Source organism: Hylaeus volcanicus, chromosome 3 (genome assembly GCF_026283585.1).
Source record: "Hylaeus volcanicus isolate JK05 chromosome 3, UHH_iyHylVolc1.0_haploid, whole genome shotgun sequence".
In the NCBI taxonomy this organism is placed as follows: domain Eukaryota; kingdom Metazoa; phylum Arthropoda; class Insecta; order Hymenoptera; family Colletidae; genus Hylaeus; species Hylaeus volcanicus.
This window is the reverse complement of record NC_071978.1, coordinates 29,209,549-29,229,263: the sequence shown is the minus strand read 5'-3', so window position 1 is coordinate 29,229,263 and position 19,715 is coordinate 29,209,549. Positions and strand designations below refer to the sequence as shown.

Sequence of the window (19,715 nt, the reverse complement as noted above, 5' to 3'; positions counted from 1 at the left end):
GTTTCGATCAAAATTATGTAATATCAGGTAAGTATTACCTAAGCGTTTCTAAGAGTTTCGCTCGTTTAATAACTAAGGATCATTCAAGATTGACGATCCCCAAACGAGAAGAGCCAGCACGTGCGCACGCGAGATAGCGTATTGATCGTTAAAAAACGATCGGAAAACAACACGGTATACGAAGCAATGAACGAGAACGAATAACGAGAAGCGATTAAATACATTTCACGAGGGAACGGAGAGTTGTGGAGTAACAGTATTTGTAATTTGTAATGTACATACAGCACAGAGTTTCGTAATTACCCCAACCTCGCGAAATCTCTGCAGTCGGTTTACGGTATCGAACCGTTTAAATTCGTGAAAATAAACATTTCGCATAATTGGTTACGTTATCTTTCCGTTGCGCCTATTTGTCTACGAACAGATGCAACTGTTTGGTAATAAACATTAGGGGGACCGAGAAGTAATCAAAATGTCTTCGATTAGCTTCGCCGTGAATCCTTCAACATACAATCTTTCACACACTTTCTCGTTCACATTCGATCCGTTCGTTCCTTTCAGTTGGCCTAAGGGCACGCTGACCCACCGTATTTGCGCTCCTCTACTCCAGAGACACGTCCTGAATTTTCAATCCGGCCGTTTACTACTGTATTATTTCTTTAACTCCCAGTTCGCGTTCTGAATCGTGGAATTCTTCCCTCGTGCTTTACTCTCATTATTCTGCTTACTATTCTCTTCCGTATACGATAAGCCAGACATAAAATTGTACGATTCGTCGGAGTGGTATGAAAGTATTCGTACCTCGGTACTTTTACGGTCCCTTCGGCCGTAATAGAAAATAATTTATTCGCAAAGCGCGACTAAACTTTGAAGAGAATACAAAATTATGCAAATTACTTGGAATGTTGATAGATTCTTCAAGGCAAGAGGTGTGCTTAAATTTAAGCGGATTAACGTTCTGTAAGAGCTAGTCAAAATAGGTGCATCGTATGAATCGCGGTGAGAAGTAAGACGCGCTGTCGTTGCGCACAAAAGATTATAGGAAACCAGCTAATACGTGCATTCCTTTCCAGCAAACTACAACAATTATAGCGTATTATAGAGCGACTGTAGCGCTGTCCAACTTCTGAATGTGCTCTTAATTATCTCGGCATGTTCACATCGGGCATACAATTCCGCGCAGCCTTGCGAATTGTGGTCGTATTTTTAACATTTATAGTTTTCCGTTGGTAGCTTTTGTACACGCTCGAAGAATATATGCAGTGATAATACTCGGAGAAGAACAACGCAGCATGTTCTACATGAAAGAATAAACTTCCTACTCTACCCTTGTACATACTGTCCTGGGATTCCTACGCTATTTAAACGTTTTACTGTTTCATGAATGATAAATGATGCGCGAGTACCCGTATCGTGATAAGAAATGCGTCCTCATACGGTTTTATATCGAAAAAGGACGAACGTAAGCAGAAAAGTTGAAGAGGACTAAACTTCTTGTTTCGCTGACATAATATCGAGCAATTTCCAAGCTTTCTTTTCTTTAAAACGCAGGTGTTCGATCAAGGTATGTTATTTTATTTACTGCAGAGGCATAGTAGTCTCTACCAATGCAACGATTGTTATTGTACTTTTTTCGTAGTCCCTCTTCCGTCTTCATCCGTCTTTCTCTCACAAACGTAATAAACGCTACCAGCATTCCACTATATCTTTCACCGTTCCGTCCCCGTCTCCGAAAGATTTTCCTCGATTTCCATCGCTGATGCCCTCGGTCGTTCGTTTTCCTCCCTTTTTTCCCGCGTTTTTCGCTTTTTTTTTCAACGGTGCTCGGCCACGATCCGGCTGCCGGCGCGCCAGCCAGCCCGCGGAGATTAAAATATCGACTCGGTAACTGCGATACGTCGCGTCTGACCCGAATGCCGACCCGTTAAACTCTTTAAGCGCACGTCAGGCGATTTAAAGGGATCGAGGTGAAACTTTCGACGCGAGTGCTCGCTCGGCGAGGATCACAATGTCGCCAAATATAACGGATATTGAGCTTATGACGCCTTGTCTCCGCCCGTGAAAGCTTGCTCGACCGGTCGATCGTTATCGACCGTGTTATTTCACAGATTTTTCGTTTCCCATCGATTACTTTTATTTGGAATCTTCGTTTGAATTCTGTTCCTCTAGCCACGATCTTCGGATTCTTTCCGAGAGGAAAAAAATGGTAGTCGATAGAAATAACTCCTGAAGGTAAACGGACCGTTACATATTTTTCTACTCGAGGTTGTTTAGGTTTGACCATGTCACATGTAAGCGTAGGCGAGTAGTCCCTCGCCTTGGGTCGCAATACCACGGTATGGCATGATTGGTATGCCTTTGTGGTAGGCCCACTTCGCTACAGGGAAGTTACCAAGTGGTAACTCCTGAAAGTGGGCCATCTGCCAGGAGGTGATCCCAAGGATGTGAGAGGATACACATAGGACAGCATTAACTCAAATCTGACACGAATTCTTGTTAATGAAACGATAATATTCTTTAGACGATTTTTTTACTTTCCTTGTCTAAGGGCCATCCCAGTGTACGAGGCAATCATTTCAGAATACAGCAGGAAATACTTTCGATGAAAGGAAAAACGTGAAATGGAGCGACAAAAGTGTCTAGAAACGACGGAGCAGTGGAGTGCGTCAGCGCGCACCCGCGTAATGGCTTTGAAAATGAAAAGAAGAACGATAGGAAGAGTCGGTTAATAGAAAGGCATCGGAGAAAAAGCGCACGCAACGATAGAAGTCGCTCGTATCGAGGATTCGTCGATGAAAGATGAGAATGATATCCCTGCTGCGACCGAATGCTCGATAACGATTCGAATAATACCGACGGGAAGAGTTTGCTCAGCTGACAAATTGACTACGTGCAACGATGGTAATGCAAGCATCGTTAACCGAGGGAAGAACGAATGATTCGAGGCGGATCGCCCAATTAATATGCAACGAATCTCCGAACAAACGAAAGACGACGGCTAAATTGATACCTCGAGCAAGGTTCCCATTCGCGGATTTCGATGAATATATGGATGAGAGATGATCGGCAAAAAAGACGGTAGAGATTTTCTCGATAATATCGAGGAACTTTCCAGGAAATAGTATAAATGCGACGAGGTGAGGGAGATGGCGTTAGCGAGTGGACCAGGTGGTGTAAAGACAGGGGCAGTCAACAAAAGCGGTGGAATGACTGGAAAAGTGTAGGGCCTACACTGTAGGCGGTCGACGTCGTGGAAGAAGAATGGAGTGCAAAAGCGGGCGGAGGGTAGAAGTCCTTGTGGAGGGCTGCGAAGCTACGGTCATTAGAATGTATTGTGGCACAATGGTTTGACACGTTTCCTTTGCGACACGGTTCTCCGCTATGCCCCCGCGTTCTCACGAAACTCGCCGCCGTTCCCGCTCTTTCTTTTTCGCGCATCCGAAGCCGCACAAACGCTCGCTCTATGCATATAAAGTGGTGCGTACTCGCGCTCGAACTTTGCTGTAATAGACAAGATAATGGGGTACAGAGCATCCCATTTTTCGGACACGACAATCTATTGCGGGCGGGCTCCATGCGGTGATGATTAAAAAAAAAGTGGCAATCTTGATGGAAGCCACTTCTCCAACATCGACTTGAAAGAGAAAGCATTCTTTGACGTACAGATTGATGCGCATAGTGTACGAGCCTTACTAACGTAAGATATTTCGAAACAAAAGGCAGAATATAGCGCCATAAAAAGTCGTGCAAGTATCGGAGGACTTTTGTTGTAACTGACCAAAATTTTGAATTCCATTTCCGGACGGTGTTCCGCAAACAGAGAGTAAAACTAACACTTCGCTCACGAAGAATAGTCTACTCGCTCCATCGTGGAATTTTTCGTATATTGTCGCAAACAATTTATCCCTCGGAATGTATTGTTGTCGGAAATTGAAGCAACGAGAGAGTTTACTTTAACCGCGTGTCTCCGCCGCGTCGGTCGAAGCTTTTTCATCGCGCGGAGAATGCATCGTGGAAACGAAGCGTTCCGAACGCGACCACCGCGTAATCGCGTTAAACGAGCGACACCCGTGATGAGAAATCGGTCGCGTGATCGTGGCAAGAAGCACAGATTGCATCGTGTATTTTGAGAAGTTGTACGGTCAGAGTACGTCGAAATGCTCGAAACGCGGAAATTAGAATCCTTTGACGAGGGACGAGGAACGAGGAACGCGTGGCGAACGGACAAGAAGCAGCCTCCAAAGCGGCCACGAGGGCGAAGTTAGTTCGATGGAACGCGTACCGAGGTGGCTAAGCTCGTTCGACTAACTAATATGTACGATAACTGCGCGTGGGTGTTACATTATCGTTGCGGTGGAAATGAGGACGAATAGGTACGATCGCGTGTCGAAAGCATATTATCGACTTGTAGAACTCGAGCGCGTCGATGTCGAGGGAAGGAAAAAAAACGATAGTCGATCAACCGTTCGTTAGAGGAGTTTTCGTCGTAACGAATAGTACTGATTTTCTGACGAGCGAATTCAGTTTTCCAGGAAAAATAAATCACGATGAAATATATACGGTGAGTGTGCATTCGCGTTGAGTAAAAAGTACGAATTGTGCAGGGCGTACGATTGCAGGGCACCCCAGGCAGGTATCTCAAAAAGTGTAATACGTAAAACCGATCGTTATTTTATCATACTCGAAGGAGTTTTTTCATTTTTCGTTTTCATCTTCTTTTATTCTATCTCTGGATTGCCGGAGATTCTTACGAAACGCTGTTTACGAACGATTCAACGCATTTATTCAGTCGACACGGATACCGTGTAGAGTCCGATACCGGCGGCGCCTGGGGAGAAGCGAACTGATATGCTCGAGAAATTGAATCGCGTTACTGTCTCGCCGAGTTACGTTATCGAAGGTCTAATGGAGGTACGCTTTTACGCGAAACCAGTACTTTCCCCTTGGTTTCGTTTCCGTTCGATTCTAAGCGTAAAAGAAAGATTTGGCGGTAACTAGAGTACCACCATTTATACGAAACTTGGCGTAGATTGCTCGCGTAGCGAAGGTAAAACGTCCTTTAGTTGGGGATTCAAGGTACGTATACTACCTCAACTCTTGAATCTCTTTGTGCTTTGCTTTAGTATCGGATACAAACTTGATCGAAAATGGTCTCGAAAACGCGACGTCAACCCTTCATCATATTTTTACTCGCTTTTAAGATCCCGAAAGTAATTTATTTACGTTCGCGTAAACCTTATCAGCTTCCTTTTCGAAAAGCAACCAATGCTTACTCCGATCAGCAGAAAACTTTCGTAGTCGTGGTTTGGCTCGAAACACGAGGAAGAAATCCTTTTTAAACGACTTTTAATTACCCCGACGTCCCTCAAGCCTCGCTTGTTACCACCCGGTCTCCGGCTAAATCGTGGATTTTCATATGCATATGTAATAGAAGTAGGTCGTTACATTTACGCAGATTCTCTCTCATTGTCACTCAAGATAAGCTTGGTCCAACTCGGAGCAACGAAGCGTTAAGCGACGCAGCTAGAAAACTCGTGAAATTCCTGCAGCGCGATCCGACAGATCGCTGGACAGAATTCTTCGTGTCCCGTGTCGCTCGAGATAAACCGAAAACGATCGTTAAGGAGCACTCTAACGTCATCTAAGGAATGCAACAAAAGTATTTTTTGCATAGTAATACCACCTGGACCATTAGTCAGTTTTAGATGTACTTTAATTTAGGTTTAAATGAAAAAAATTTGAAAAAAATCGGAATGAAAAACCTTGTTACTCGTTAGGAGAAATGTGTTAGTCTTAACGGTGACTATGTTGAAAAATAAATATGTGATTTTAAAATTTAAGAATTATACTTTAATGTACCTTTTGCATGTGTGCATTACTTTTCAGCTTATCCTCGTACATGCTTGTCGCACGTCTAAGGCTTTGGAAATCTGCTGTAGCAAGTCCAGGTGTCGCGTATGCTTTTTCGATCGTGTAAATGCAAACGAGGCGAGCACGATGGAAACCCTTAAACGCGAATTTGCAAAAACTAACACGGTTCCATTGGTCCGATCTCGCTTTGATTACGTCACGCGCTATGCCGAACGGAACTTTCTTCCTCGTCCCATTTCTCGTTGCCGCTTTTCTCTTCGAATGCGCGACTCGGAGTTTCTCGGCGGTAGAAAGAACGGGCAACGACCGAAAAATTCAAAGTGGATCCCGCGGTAAATGTCGTCGATTTTGCATTCCTGGGAACCCGAAATCGCGTTCCTTCCTGGATAAGAAGTTCCAGATGTTCGTTGGAACGCAAGTATTTCTTTGATATCGACCACTTTCCAGTTTCAGCGAACTCGCCAAGTATTTTCGTTGTCCCACGAAGTTATCATAAAACTCTGGACAGTGGTGCACTATACTTTCATAGGGACCAAGGCAGAAGGAATTCGAGGACCCGATCTAACAGAAGAAACGGACGAACATTTAAGATTTAAAATTTTTTAAAGCGAAACTTTTTATCGCTCGTTAGTGTAAATTTGACGCTCGCTCTCTTTGAATTGCTTCTTAAATTAAGATCAAGGATCTCCCTTAATCGGAACTCTACGCAGATACGTTCTTCTTTATCTATAACGCTCCACTGGCTCGGGAGGAAAAATTGCGGAAATCCGAGAAACACGAGAAATACACCCGCCTCGTCATCGTTTTCGACGACGCCGACGCCTCGAAATGCAGCCCCCTTTACGAAATCGACGAGGATACGCTCGTTTTGCCGAAGACTACAGTTGACTCGAACTAGACGGGACAAACGAGAAAACTTAGATTCAAGGGAATTTTAAATTGCTCCGTGTACGGGTCTCGGCGCTTTGAGACCATCTCCGTGTTACACAAAGGCTGGGAGAGCCTTGGTCGGTCGGGAAACTCGTTCGGACTTCAATTTATCAATTAGAACTTTGAAATGGACAACGATCGAGTCTCCGTTCGTTATCGACGGTCTCCATAGGAACCGCGAGCTCTTCAGCGATGCAGCCTCGGTCTTTCATAGCGCGTGCAACGACTACTTTAAACCGCCTCGATGAGACACCGAGAAGAGCGGACGCGCTTCGACAAGTTGCGATTCCACACACTTCGATTCCGACCACGGTTTCTCGCAGGCTTTGAAGTTTTCTTTACACTCGTTTCAGTGTCCCGATTTCCGATAATTTGTACGCGCGCCACATTCATTCATAATCGAGGTCGGACGAATTACGTATAACCTGAACGACGATGACTATGCCGATAACATCTAATATTCCGACGAATGAAACCTACGCCGGAAAAACATCTCGAGAACGGAATAGGAAAAAGTAGAAGGAAACGGTAAAATATTTACGTAGAGACAAGATTTCGTTTCGAGTAGTATGCACGGGTAAGTGGCTCGCCTAGCTTTCGCGCACGGAATTCTCGGAATAGGTCCCGCAAGAAAAAGTCTTCGTCGATTCCATAATTCAGAATTACTCCGAAACAGGGGCAACCGAGTTTGCAGGTTCAGGACTCGAGTTCGAATGTGTTGTTTGCTTAACGATTATTTCGATTAACGATTGTTGCTAACGATCGAACAATGCCGAACACTAATGGATTCCTTCTCTCCAAGGATGGTATTTCAAAAATGGCAGGCGTTTGCATATCTTTGATTCGACAAAGGCAAACCACCGCCTGCTCGTCAGTGAAATTTGTGAGCCGCGTACGCGAATTAATTGGAATTTGTCAGAACACAGAACGATGCGGACGCGATTCCTTTGTAGATGCTTCGTAAACGCTCAGTGTATGCAAAGCTCTGTATCGTAGAACGAAATCTGTTCTTCGGTGCTCGTTATCTGACAATTATTATTAACGTTCGCATTCAGCCGCGGACCTGGTGCGGTAGGCGAACCAGTTCAACGCGAATCGAGGAATCGTATCAGCGTTCGTCTTAAACAAAAGAGCAACTATCGGTGTTCTTGATGACGCGATTGACTAACACGTTTTGACTACATCGCACTGATTGAAATACCACGCGAATCCGTTTGACTCGACGGGATAAGCTTCGACGAACAAGTTGTTAATCTCGTTGGTAAGGCGGTTAACGGTAAGAAGTCAGCATACAAAGAAACTATTACACGTATTTTAAAGTAGATCAAGCATAGAATTACCACTTCCTAGAAAAGTACTTCTCTTGGTTCAATCGCTCTTCGAGTTTGCGGCTTGATAAAGTCAAGCGGACACCTACTTATTATCAGTGCATGGCAACAAGGTTGACGTTATTTTGCGTTAAGAAGACGAAAACGAGTATGTTCCCAAACCACGTGCGTGTGTATCCGGCGACGTCTGAAATCTAAAGCTTCCTGCTTGGCAAGATTTGTTTTCCTTAAAGGATCGCTATTTCTCACGTACGGACACTAAGTTATATATGCGCATAGAAATGCACGCCACCGTCATCGAGGCTTTATATTTCGCTCGGGCGGACGTGTACCGAAAATTTTAACACGGGAGACCGTAGAAACACTCGGGCTTGGATTCCACTCGTAGCGCGAAACACAAAATACGTCTGAATCGAATCGTGATCAAGTAATTCATAAATAAATAGATTCGGATACGGCCGAGTTCCAATGATTCGGGTGGCAATTACATTAGGCCGCATTTGGAAAATTGTATACATAGCGCGTGAAGCTTCACTGAAACAATACCCGGACGAACACAACCATTTATCCGAACAATCGTGATCGTCGATTGCCATTCTCTATCAACTGATAGAAAACTGCATATTCTACTTGAACAAATTTTTATTTTACTAAATTTTTATTTTATGTTCTTTGAATTTATTTCGCCGCGAAAATGAAATATATAGAATGTAATATTCGTTCAAAAATAAATTACAATTATAAGTTTTTCTGTCTCATTGATTATTTAATTTGTACCGCTGATTTTCGCTACGAAAATCAGTACGAGCACCATTACGATAATCGCAATTTATAAATAATTCGTGTATTATTCATCTGCAATGTTGGAAAATACAAACGATTATCGAAACATGGGAAAGGTAGGTCTTGTTATCCTTCGCTTAACACGATATTATTATTGTATTCATTTAATTTATACGATCGATGAATTAATAATAAAATCCGATTCGGCGTTATTTACATATTCTATTATCTTCAAATCATACCGTTATCATCGTCTAATTGTTATTATTCTATATCCTAACAAGTCTTCCTAGGTTCCCGATTACTGAATCTAACTAGATTGTCTTTATGGACATTTCGTTAAAGTTGCACATAATTACTCGTGACTCGTCCCACGAAAATGCCCCGATCCGTTCTAAATTACCTGCACAGAGAACGTGGCAGAAATTTGAACGATATCGTGGCATCGTTAAATCGTTGAATGAACAGCACACAGTGGCTAGATGGAACTGTATTGTATTTACACGGTTTTCCGTGCTAGCGATTTCGTTGAAACGGGTAAAGAGTCGAGGAACAAAAGGGAAAGATAAAAGGCAAACGTACCCGAAACGCGTCCCTCAACTCCTGCTCTTCCTGATCCTGATCAGTGGGGGCGGTTTCGTTCGCGCCAATGTTGCTCACGATTTCCACGAACTCTTCGAAGCTGACATTTCCATCTCCTGAAAAAAGAACAGAAAAAAACATGATAATTTATTCCGTCGCCGTTTCCGTCCCCTTGTTTCGTGCAACTTTTTGACCGTACCGCGACAAGACGAATGGCATCCACGAATATCATTTCGGTAGGACTTTTCATTTTTTTTTTTATTTTTTGGAAAAGCAAAAAAATTAAAAGTATAAACTACCTCGCCGGAAGCGTGGCGTTCATTCTGTTCCGATAATGTCGTCTCCGCGAAGACAGTTTCTATTTTTCCTTTCACGTTTCCCAGCACGGGATTCGCCCTCTCGCGAAAGCGAAGAGGCCCACAGAAGCCACGGCCATCGCGGGATTAACGAAGAACTTTACAACTTCGAGTTTAAGCTGCTTTCTCGGTTCTTGGTTCTTTCACCGTGGAAATCTCCTTTCCTATCATTTGCATTTTTCCACCCTTCTCGGTGTAGCCGTGAAACGCGTGGATGCGTAAAGCGATGAAAAGACAAGATACAAAACGAAAGAAGGCCTCTTCGATCGAGGCACGTTACGAGTTTCTTTGAGAACGATTCCCGTAGGATTCAAGACCGACGTGTTGCGCTGAAATTCATGAGAATTGCCGATAAACTTTCGAAGAGGAGGTTACAATCTGCTACGGTACAAACCCATCGAACGATTCGGTCGTATCGTGGTTCCGACATCTTCGCGGAACTTCCCCTTAAATAAACACACGTCGCTCCCGGGGGAAAAACCTTTTTGTCGGTTGCCCTCGAGCAAACAGAGTTCTGTGTACGGAGTGCATAACAGCTGTTACCTCGCGTTCTTGACATCGAAAACACCGCCAAGAGGGAGCGATATGTTTTGGATACGTTTTGCTGCCATTAAAGATACGAATCGAGTAGATTCAGTCTGTCCTTCGGTTACTTCGACCGACCTTCCGATTAATTGCTGTTTACACCTTTGAAAGGAGAACTAGCGAAACACCTAGAAACGTTGACGACGGTTTGCTTATCTGCATACCAAGCCACGCGCGAACGTGCTCTTCAGGGATACAACTGTAGACATAACGTGTCTTGTCAGATGTGAACGTGCCCAAACCGACACGTTTCGTTCGTCGTTTCGGGACTTGTGTTTTGCACGATAGTCACGACTCGAATGCGATTTTTCGCCTAACGAACGCGTGTCCAAGTAGACGTATGGAGGTATGGTCACGAAATTTTACGAAGGCGTACATACAAGGTAAACCGCGTAAAAAGAACAAGGGAAAATTGAGAATGATCGTAACTCTATTTATTCTTGTACGAGGTTTCAAAAAAGCTGACGCTCTAAAACCGACGGTATGAAAATTAATTGCATTTGCCACTGCGTCAAAGCATACCGTCACGGCGCGCACATTAATATACCAGAAACACGGGCAAACTGCGCAACGTCCACGATAAAGTACCTTTTGTAACAGTCGCGGAGAATTTAAAAATATGTACGAACCCGCGGACTCAGTTGTTCTTTTTATGCGAGAAAATTACTTGAAAATTTTCTTTCGAGATGCGTTACAATTTTTCAAATTTCCGACACGACGAAAATCGACTTTCGGTCGTCGTCGTCCGTTTTTTCCCGCTGCGCGACGTAGCGTGGGAGCACGAGGAGCATAAGAAGCACGAGGGAACGTGCAATAAATTTTGTCTAGATGCGATAATACGTAGTCGGTTTCGTTGTCGGACTAGAATCCTCACGGTTCTCGGTTACCTTAACACCCACGTATCAGCGTCACACTTGGTTGTTCCCTTCCCTCGCGAAATACACAACCCGCGAGCTGTGCTCGGATCTCGAGATACTCCGCAGCCGCATTTCGAATGCTAAATTCCGGCAACGTAACCCGCGGCCAACGGAACCGGAGTAACCACTCCCCGCCTTGGAATCTCCTGGCGTATCTTAACGGGGATATACCCCCATAACTTGGCGAATTCATCGGCAAAGACAGAGGAGAACCGTCGCGGGAAATGAGCTCTGCTCGCCTTTGAAATTACAAACGTCGCTCCGTAAGTCTCTTAACAAATTGGCGCGTGTAGCTTACTCGCCGCAGGCGTGTGTATCGTTATCTCTCATCCTCGTCCAAGCGTAATTCACTTACGACGAAATATTGCCAAGCATTAAACTCCTTTTTTTTACGTGGACCGTGTTATTTCTGTAAAATATTACAGTTCGCTCTGTTAAAGAAACAGAGACGTGCAATTTTTCTACGAAATATACACGGAAATATTAGTCTACTTCTAACGTGCATACGAAACATTTATAGCAGACATTTCTCTACCCGGTAGCCGATATTCCCTCTCGAGTGAAAACGGGCTGTACGACTGAATTTTTGTCACCGAAACGATGAATCGTGCTGATTGTAAGTTGAGGAGAAGTCGTAGACGGCGCTAGACGCGAATCAACAGTTGGGTCGCCAAGAAGTCGATAAAATGTCGAAGCCTCAACGCGAAAGCGACGTCGCACCGCAACGCGTGTAACAATGATAAATATTATTTGTCCATTCGATACGCGATAAAGTATCACGTAGTCTCCTGTGTCACCTAAACTCGATATCGTGAAATCGGAACCCTCTGTCCACGCAGAGAAGAATAGAAGCGATGGTCCATTGGAAAAGGGTCTGATCGACGATTTCTGAAGCCACGACTCCTACAAATTGCAAAAACCGAGTGAACTAGTCGCGATTCATCAATCGCCCCATAGGCGGCGCAGTTTTAATTGTGATTTGTTTCCTGGCACATGAAGTACGAGTTGGAAGCTCAAATAAAAAAAAAAAAATAATGTACAACGTCGATATACGTGAAGTGGGAGTACACCATAAAATCGACCAGAGAATTTCGTAGCGCTGATTGCACGTTGCTCATTTCTACTCGCTTTCTCTCGATATAACGATGTTGAATTGTGCGGTCTACGTTACAATGCAGAATTACCGTTCGACAAAGTACCGCACTTTCCGAATTTTTAGAAAACCTGGACAACATTTTTGGGACAGATACGTAACCGGAGAATATCATCGGTCGAGATCGATCGGTTGAGATGAAGGGACAAACCGAGATCGTTTCACGGTTGTAATCGCTGAATAAGGTTGTCGAGCAACTCAAACTTAAACTTCTATTGCAAACACTTTATTCAAATTAACTCGTCACTCACCGAGAGAGCTCCTTCAAACTCGACTCGGCAAACTCTCGATCGCTAGATAAATCGTCGACGAATATACTTACATCTACAACTAAGTCGTACACTGTACAATTTTCCAGCGAGCAAACGGTTCCGAACACGAACATCAACTGAAACTAAATGCATTCATCACCTCTTTCACTTTCACGTAATAGTGTTAAGTAACACGCGGTAAATTTAAATATGAACACTTCAAACTTCGCGGATTAATAATTCGCAGTCACCCTTCCGGGAGTAAAGCGGGTCAAAGGAAAATCCATCCACGGGCACCGCAAAAGATAGACAGGAAAAACCTCAGAAAAAAAGAGAACCGTCGAATGTTCCGATGTCCAACAAGGCAAGTTGGGCACTTCGAAAGAAGAAGTGAAACTTTTCAAGAATGTAAAATTCGAACTGATTATCGATCGAGAGTAAAATCGTGTCACACCTAATCCCATGGAAGGAGAAAAATTGTTCACATATTTTCTTTCTCTCGAGCTTGAGGCTCACGTAAGATAGATAGGGAAATACAAAGTGATTTGGATGGAAATAAAAGCGATTCGAGAAGAAATATGACAGCTTCGAAGCCCGTACGTCATCGGCAGGTTTCCGACACCCCATTGGTTAATTCGTTGGAACGCGTGGAGGTACGAACGCGTGGAAAATGGAGCGATCGGTTCGCGAAAACCAATTCACGCCTCGTTTCCTATACTGGCTGGTTTCCGAACAGTTCTCCAGATGAATAACGATCTCGGTTAGGCGCGTCCTTCGCCTCAAAGTTATCGAAGTCAACTCTGCTGGTCGCTCTTGGCTATCGACCAGTCGGAACTTCCGTCGACATTGCTAAATACCACAACGTAACGGCGTTGAATTGACATTCGACGTGGCGGAGCTGTCGACTTATACATGCGCGTCATACGTTGCCGCGTACATACGAATGGACTAGTTGCCCCGAACCAAGTCACGGTAAGTCCTCCCCTCTCGATGGGTGCATTCAAATGACGTAGCGAATGTCGCATCGGAACGTTTCTATGAGCGTCGGTTCTCATCAGTATACCGCGAAAATATTTTTTTTCTTCTTTTATCTCCTTCGTTCTTTTTTTTTGGGGTGGGGGGGGGAGGGGTTGTCCGCGGTGTGCGTGTCTGTTTTATTCGATGGCACACGCGCACAAACAGACGTTATTCATCGGGACGAACGCGAGATGCATCCAGGGTGAAACGAGTCTCGATTACGTGGGCGCGCGCGATGGTCTCGTTTCGTGAGCCGCTAGCTCCTATCTCGTAGCTGCTTCTAATTACTCGTGCACCGCCTACGACCACGTTGCTTCGCTACTTTTGATATCAAAATTCGAACCGACCCAACGGCTGAACAGATATCGCGCGAATGAATATTCGTAGGGTGCTCTTATCGAGTCGACGGGAATTCGTTTTCGAAACGGTGGAAACGCGTTCCTTCCTTCGTTCTGGTATTTGCCGCGTGAATTAAACGAGCCAGTCGATTAGAGGGGAATAACACTCTGGCATACTAATGACAAACGTTCCCATTACAGGACACGCGATAACATGGAACGCAAAATTCGTTACCAAAAGAAGACCGTCGAAAGAACTTTGGTATACCGACAATTCCAATTTTCGCGATAATCCGTTACTCGTTCCGTGAAATTACTAATTTAAACAACAGAGTGTGACATAATTTCCTGATCGTTAGAGAAGAATGAGACGATAAAAGGTCGTCGGGTATGTTCGAAATGCAGCAACGCGGTAATCTGCAATGCGTTCCATTAGTTCCAGTGGACCGTGGAATTAATAAAAATTCTGTCACCACGGTGAAGGTTTTCACGAGCGACGTGTCCACGGATACACCTTGCTACGTAACGCGGAGCTAGGTGTTTGGTGTATAGAGAGGAAAAATTTTACGCGCGGTAAACACGAGTCGAAATTGACGACGACAGCTTCGCGAATTCGACGCAACGAGTGACCCGATGCGACGTTTGTTTAGATAGGCGCGTATTTTAGCTGGTCCGTGAAAAAATCTGGGTTCCCAGAGGACCCGGCGACGAGAAATTTTGTTTTCCTTCGATGGAATCGTTCTTCCAGATTTCGTCTTCTGTCCCGAAATCTCGCGGGAGTAAAGAAGCACGCGACCGTTCACTATTGCGAGAAGAAAAAGTTATTTTCCTACCGCTTTGGGGACCAGCAACAGGTACCGATACATTTATATGCATCTCGTGCATCTTCAGAGGAAAAGAACAGCTCATTTTCCGCTATGCTAATCTTCGATGTTTCGCTTAACAAAGACGTTCTACAATCTCAACTAATTTTCAGCGAAGTTCGCGTCTCACCCTCGAAAGCGTCTCGAGATTCCTCCGCCTCAGAAGGAATGAAAAGACTAACAAGATTTCGGCCGCGATACGACTCGACTCGACCGTTTATACTCGAGGGACTCTAGTCGTTAAACGTCGAAACAATAGAAATTTTCGTCGTGGTGCGACCATTCGACCAAGATTCTCGAACATCTTCTTCGTGCTTCGAAACTCGAGCAAGCCGAGGCGAAGAAGAAGAAGAAGAAGAAGAAGAAGAAGTCTAAATAGTCGTTGAGGGTGTAAGCGTATAGTCGAGCGAAAAGGTGGAAAGACTAAGGAGGGTCGAAAGGAAACGGTTCGAAACGAAGGGAGAGTGGATCTGGCTTAATAAAGAGGCTCCGCTCACGAACGTCCTTCCCATTGTCAGGCGGGAGAACATTTCGTGAAAATTACCCGCAATTATAGCGATGCCATCGGGCAGAAAGGTTGTAAGTGGGCCAACGCGGTTACACGGACGAATGGTAAACTTCGGTGTCCTCGACTAATAGCTGATTGCGCGCCACCTTGTTTACGAGCCGCACCAAGACCATAAAGTTGCGAATCAAACGATCACACCGCCGTTCGACGATGTATCGCGTTCAAAATTATTCATCGAGGGGTGGATATGGTCGCGATGGGTAATGGTTTCGGCAGTCTCGTTCAAACGCTGTTGCTGGTTAATGAACTGCCCTACGCGATAGGCGAGCGATATCAATTACCGATGGTTATCATTGAATATTAATCGAAAATTTTGTATCGACGGTCCAGTTCTTCCTTCCCGGTGATTTTATAGCTAAAAACTTTGGGAACAGTTTTGTCCCACTCAAATCTTTCGTCGGCAAATGATAAACTGTCTTTAACGAGTAAACAATTTGTGTATCGGAGAGTAAAGCATCGTTTTGGTACAATACAATGCGCTCACCGTCGATGTCAATCTCCTGCAACATGGTTCGTAATTCCTCCGCTCTCGCGAACTGTCCCAGGGATCGCATCACTCTGCCCAGCTCCTCCTTCGTGATGCTCCCGTCGCCGTCCTTGTCGAACAGCCTGAAAGCCTCCCTGAATTCTACAACAACGATAATACCGTTTAATTTACCGAGCCGTGCTCGCTTTAATGTTCGCGCGAGCCCCTTGCTCCTCTTGCGCGTAATGGTCAGACGGGGTAACACATTATCGCGAACGCGAAATGGTGGGAGGCAAAAGCGCGGAACCGGAGCGCGGAACCGGAGCGCGTTTAAGAACCGTGGCGCATAATGCCCGCGGGGAGAGTTTCCTTCCGGTCTTAATGCACGACTGGTCCGAGTACAATTGCACGACGATACTTTAATTACCCGAAGCCTCGATTCGTCGAGATGAAGGTGCCGGGGGAACGTGACGGTCGTCGTGAAACGCACTTGGGCTAATTACGCGCGTCGAATGAAATCTGAAGAATCTCGATGCGACGAAGTCTGATTGACGAAGACACCGGAGAAAAAGGTAAATCGCGCTCCCGTCATTCTTTCCGAACCCGAGAGTTGGAAGGATCGGTCGTTCGAGCTGATTAAACGGTCCAGTCGATAACATTCCGTGGTGTTTGATGCCCGCGGCGGACACGATGAGAAGGGACAAACGGTTAGGTTCGACTTGGATCGCCGGTGCTTGACTCGACCGTTTAATAGCCTCGTTTCACGGCCCATTGATTTTGTACGTACCACCGGCTATGGTTTTCCTATAAGCACGTTCTGCACCGGCGTATCCATGCGCTATTGTTGTTCGGCTAGGAGCACGGTGAGAAAATAACAGAGAGAAAGATGGAGAGAGGAGGAGAAAGAGAGAGAGCCGGGGGTAACGAGGGAAAGAATGCTTGCGATTTTTTGCTAATGAGTAACAGAAAAGAAGAAGCAAACGAATAGATTCTGCTTAAACCGGTTACGAGCTCGCGGTTTCGCGTATTTTTTTCTGCCTATAGTTTTTGTTCGTCTCGTTTCAACGGAAGACGGAGCATACGTTTTCAAGATAAACTCTACGATACGCGATAATATACGAGCAACAGCGAGAGCGATTAACCGTGGCTGACTCGGTAAATCTGGATCGCTGGCTTTTAATCGCCGTGCCTCGGCCACGCTATCGTACCGTGGAGCAGGAGACACTATTCCACGAGTGCTTGGTAATGAATTAGAAGATAGATGGATGCAATGATAGATAGTACGTTTATTACGTACTCGGAAATTGGGTTTCCTAAGAGCAATTAACTAACACGGGAAATGTGCAGACAGCAGCACGGCAATGCGTTAACAAAAATATGGAATACATAAAAATATAGCCTGCAAAATAAGGTGAAATGTTACACTGTAATCGCGTCTCAAATTCTCGGCTTCGCGGAAAAAGAAATTAGAGTCCCGTACTTTACATACTGCATGCAGAAAATTCCTTGATTCGAATTCCGTTTGGTGACATCCTTTGCTTTCAGTGTCACCAGTTTGCTATTCGTCGCGACCCAGCGATTTTAACCTGGTCCCGTAAAAAACAGGATTTATAGCTGCAAAAGCGCGTTTCGTATTTGTCAGAGTATCGAACGCCACCTGTTTCTTTATTAGTACGGTACGTAGAAAGAGTGCGAATAGAATAGTTGAACTCGAACGTTCCGTCCGCAGTGGCAGGGACAAACGAAGGCAGGGCGAAAAAATCGTACGTTCGTTTGCGCGGAACGTGCATGTCAAAAAAGCCGATTGCTGTGAGATCTCGCGTTAATTGGATATTTGGCCTCGCTTCCTCCACGATTTACTTGTTAACGCTCGATGACTGTAGAAAAAAAAAATATGTACGTTTCGGTCGGAACGTGTATGACGTGTTTGGTCGGTGTTTCCTTTTTTCGCCGGCGTTAACGAAGTGACGGGGTAACATTCGGCGAGCACGACATCCTGGCCAGAACACGGAAAATACAATTTCATAATATTCACGCAACGCTGAACTTTACTAAATTTATATCGAACAGATTTTAAAATAAGTCATTAAAGAGATACGAAATTCGGCGACACTCGCGGAATTATCTTTTAAATGAGAAAAATTTGAATTTAGATGGGCGGAATTAGGTCCATTTACCCTATATCTTCGGAATGAGATTACTCGATAATTCGGGATTACTTATTGCAATATTCGATAGTTCGTATTGCAAGTTCGATACAATTCACAACGTATAGCATTGTGGGGTATTAAACCAGCTTTGTTAGATGCTCGATTAAGAGTAATAAGCCGATTGACTGTATATCTATGAATAGAAACCAGTGATGGAAACCTAAAGTACAATGGCGGCTGTTCGTCAGCTATCTACATACCGTCCGTAGGGCACCTGTCTCCCGATAGTGATCGATAGTGTCCCGATTTACGAAGTATATTTGCTTCGGCTCACCTTTCATTTGTGACTTGGTTATATTGGGCGTTTTACTGGACGTGACAGCGGCAGATCTCTTCGGCGATGCGGGCAGGGAAAAGAGGACGTTCGTCGAGAGTTTGCTGGTCCCCGCGGAAGTAGATGCCGACGAAAACGCGGCCGACGCTCGGGACTGACCGTGGTCCTGCGTTTGCCGTCGACGTTGCTGGTGAAACTGCGAACCCTTCGTCGACGATATCGATGCATTTGATTCCGTGGGCACGAATGGCAGCGCCGTCGACGTGACTGCCGTCGTCGATGTCGGCGTTGTCGGAGTTGTCGGCGTCGTCGTCATCATCATCGTTATCGTCGATGCCGTCGATGTCCTCGGGGAAAAGCCGCTTGTCCCTTCTTGCTCCTCGCCGCGCTCTACCGTCCCGCTGCTCTGTCTCGTCTGCAAACAGTTCAAGTCGACCGAGTTGACCAAGTGTATTTTTCAACGACGACAACTTTCAAACGAAGCGGTCTTTCCTTTCAAACGCGACGGAAATACAAAGGATAATATTTTCACTGGTTGAACGATTGTATGTGTTCGCCAAGAAGCACGTTTAGCGAGGTGGAGACGACTTTTGTAGGTCGCGATTTAAGTGGACCTATATGGCTTAGAATAACAAAAATTCAATTTTCAAAAACAACCGAGATACAGCGATTTTCTTGTGAGCTTGCACCGAAACGAAACTTCATGAAACTACACTCCATTAAAGGCATGAGAGATGCTATTTGGACAAGATATTATCACAAGTTGTGACAGATATAAAACCACAACATTTTTATTATCCAGAAGGGCAAAATTCATGGTGCAGGTGGCAAAGAGCAAAGGCTTACAATAATTTATAGAATTTTAATCATAAAAATCCCATACCAGATGTGGCGATGGAGGCGATAAAGCCAATATATGAAGCTCTGAGCAACGAAGATCTGGTTAATAAGCAGTAAATAATGTGATTTGGAAGTTGGCACCGAAGAAGTCATTTAGCGGAACTGAAATCCTCGTGTGTAGCGTATACATTGAGCAAAGCAATGCACCGCTCCATAGTGCATCGGACAAGGCTCGATAGCCACAGGTGGCACGACGCAGCTAACGATGGACAGTTCACCGCTGCACGGAAAAGACAATAAGACGCCGTTGGATAAAGTGAACGATAAAAGAAACCCGGAATTACATTTTCCCGCCAGCTAAGACAGCGCAATCCTATTTATTG

General features: G+C 44.8%; 1 protein-coding gene across 1 annotated transcript in view; it reads right to left on the bottom strand.

The window, feature by feature from the left end:
* LOC128873626 (uncharacterized) overlaps positions 1-19,715 on the bottom strand; it is a 44,042-nt gene that overhangs the window by 7,496 nt on the left and 16,831 nt on the right. Inside the window, exons 3-5 of the mRNA XM_054117323.1 lie at positions 18,493-18,907; positions 16,027-16,170; positions 9,495-9,610 (exon numbers count right to left, since the gene is read on the bottom strand). Of these exons, the coding sequence (XP_053973298.1) occupies positions 9,495-9,610; positions 16,027-16,170; positions 18,493-18,907 (675 nt within the window). The remainder of the gene's footprint in view (positions 1-9,494; positions 9,611-16,026; positions 16,171-18,492; positions 18,908-19,715) is intronic.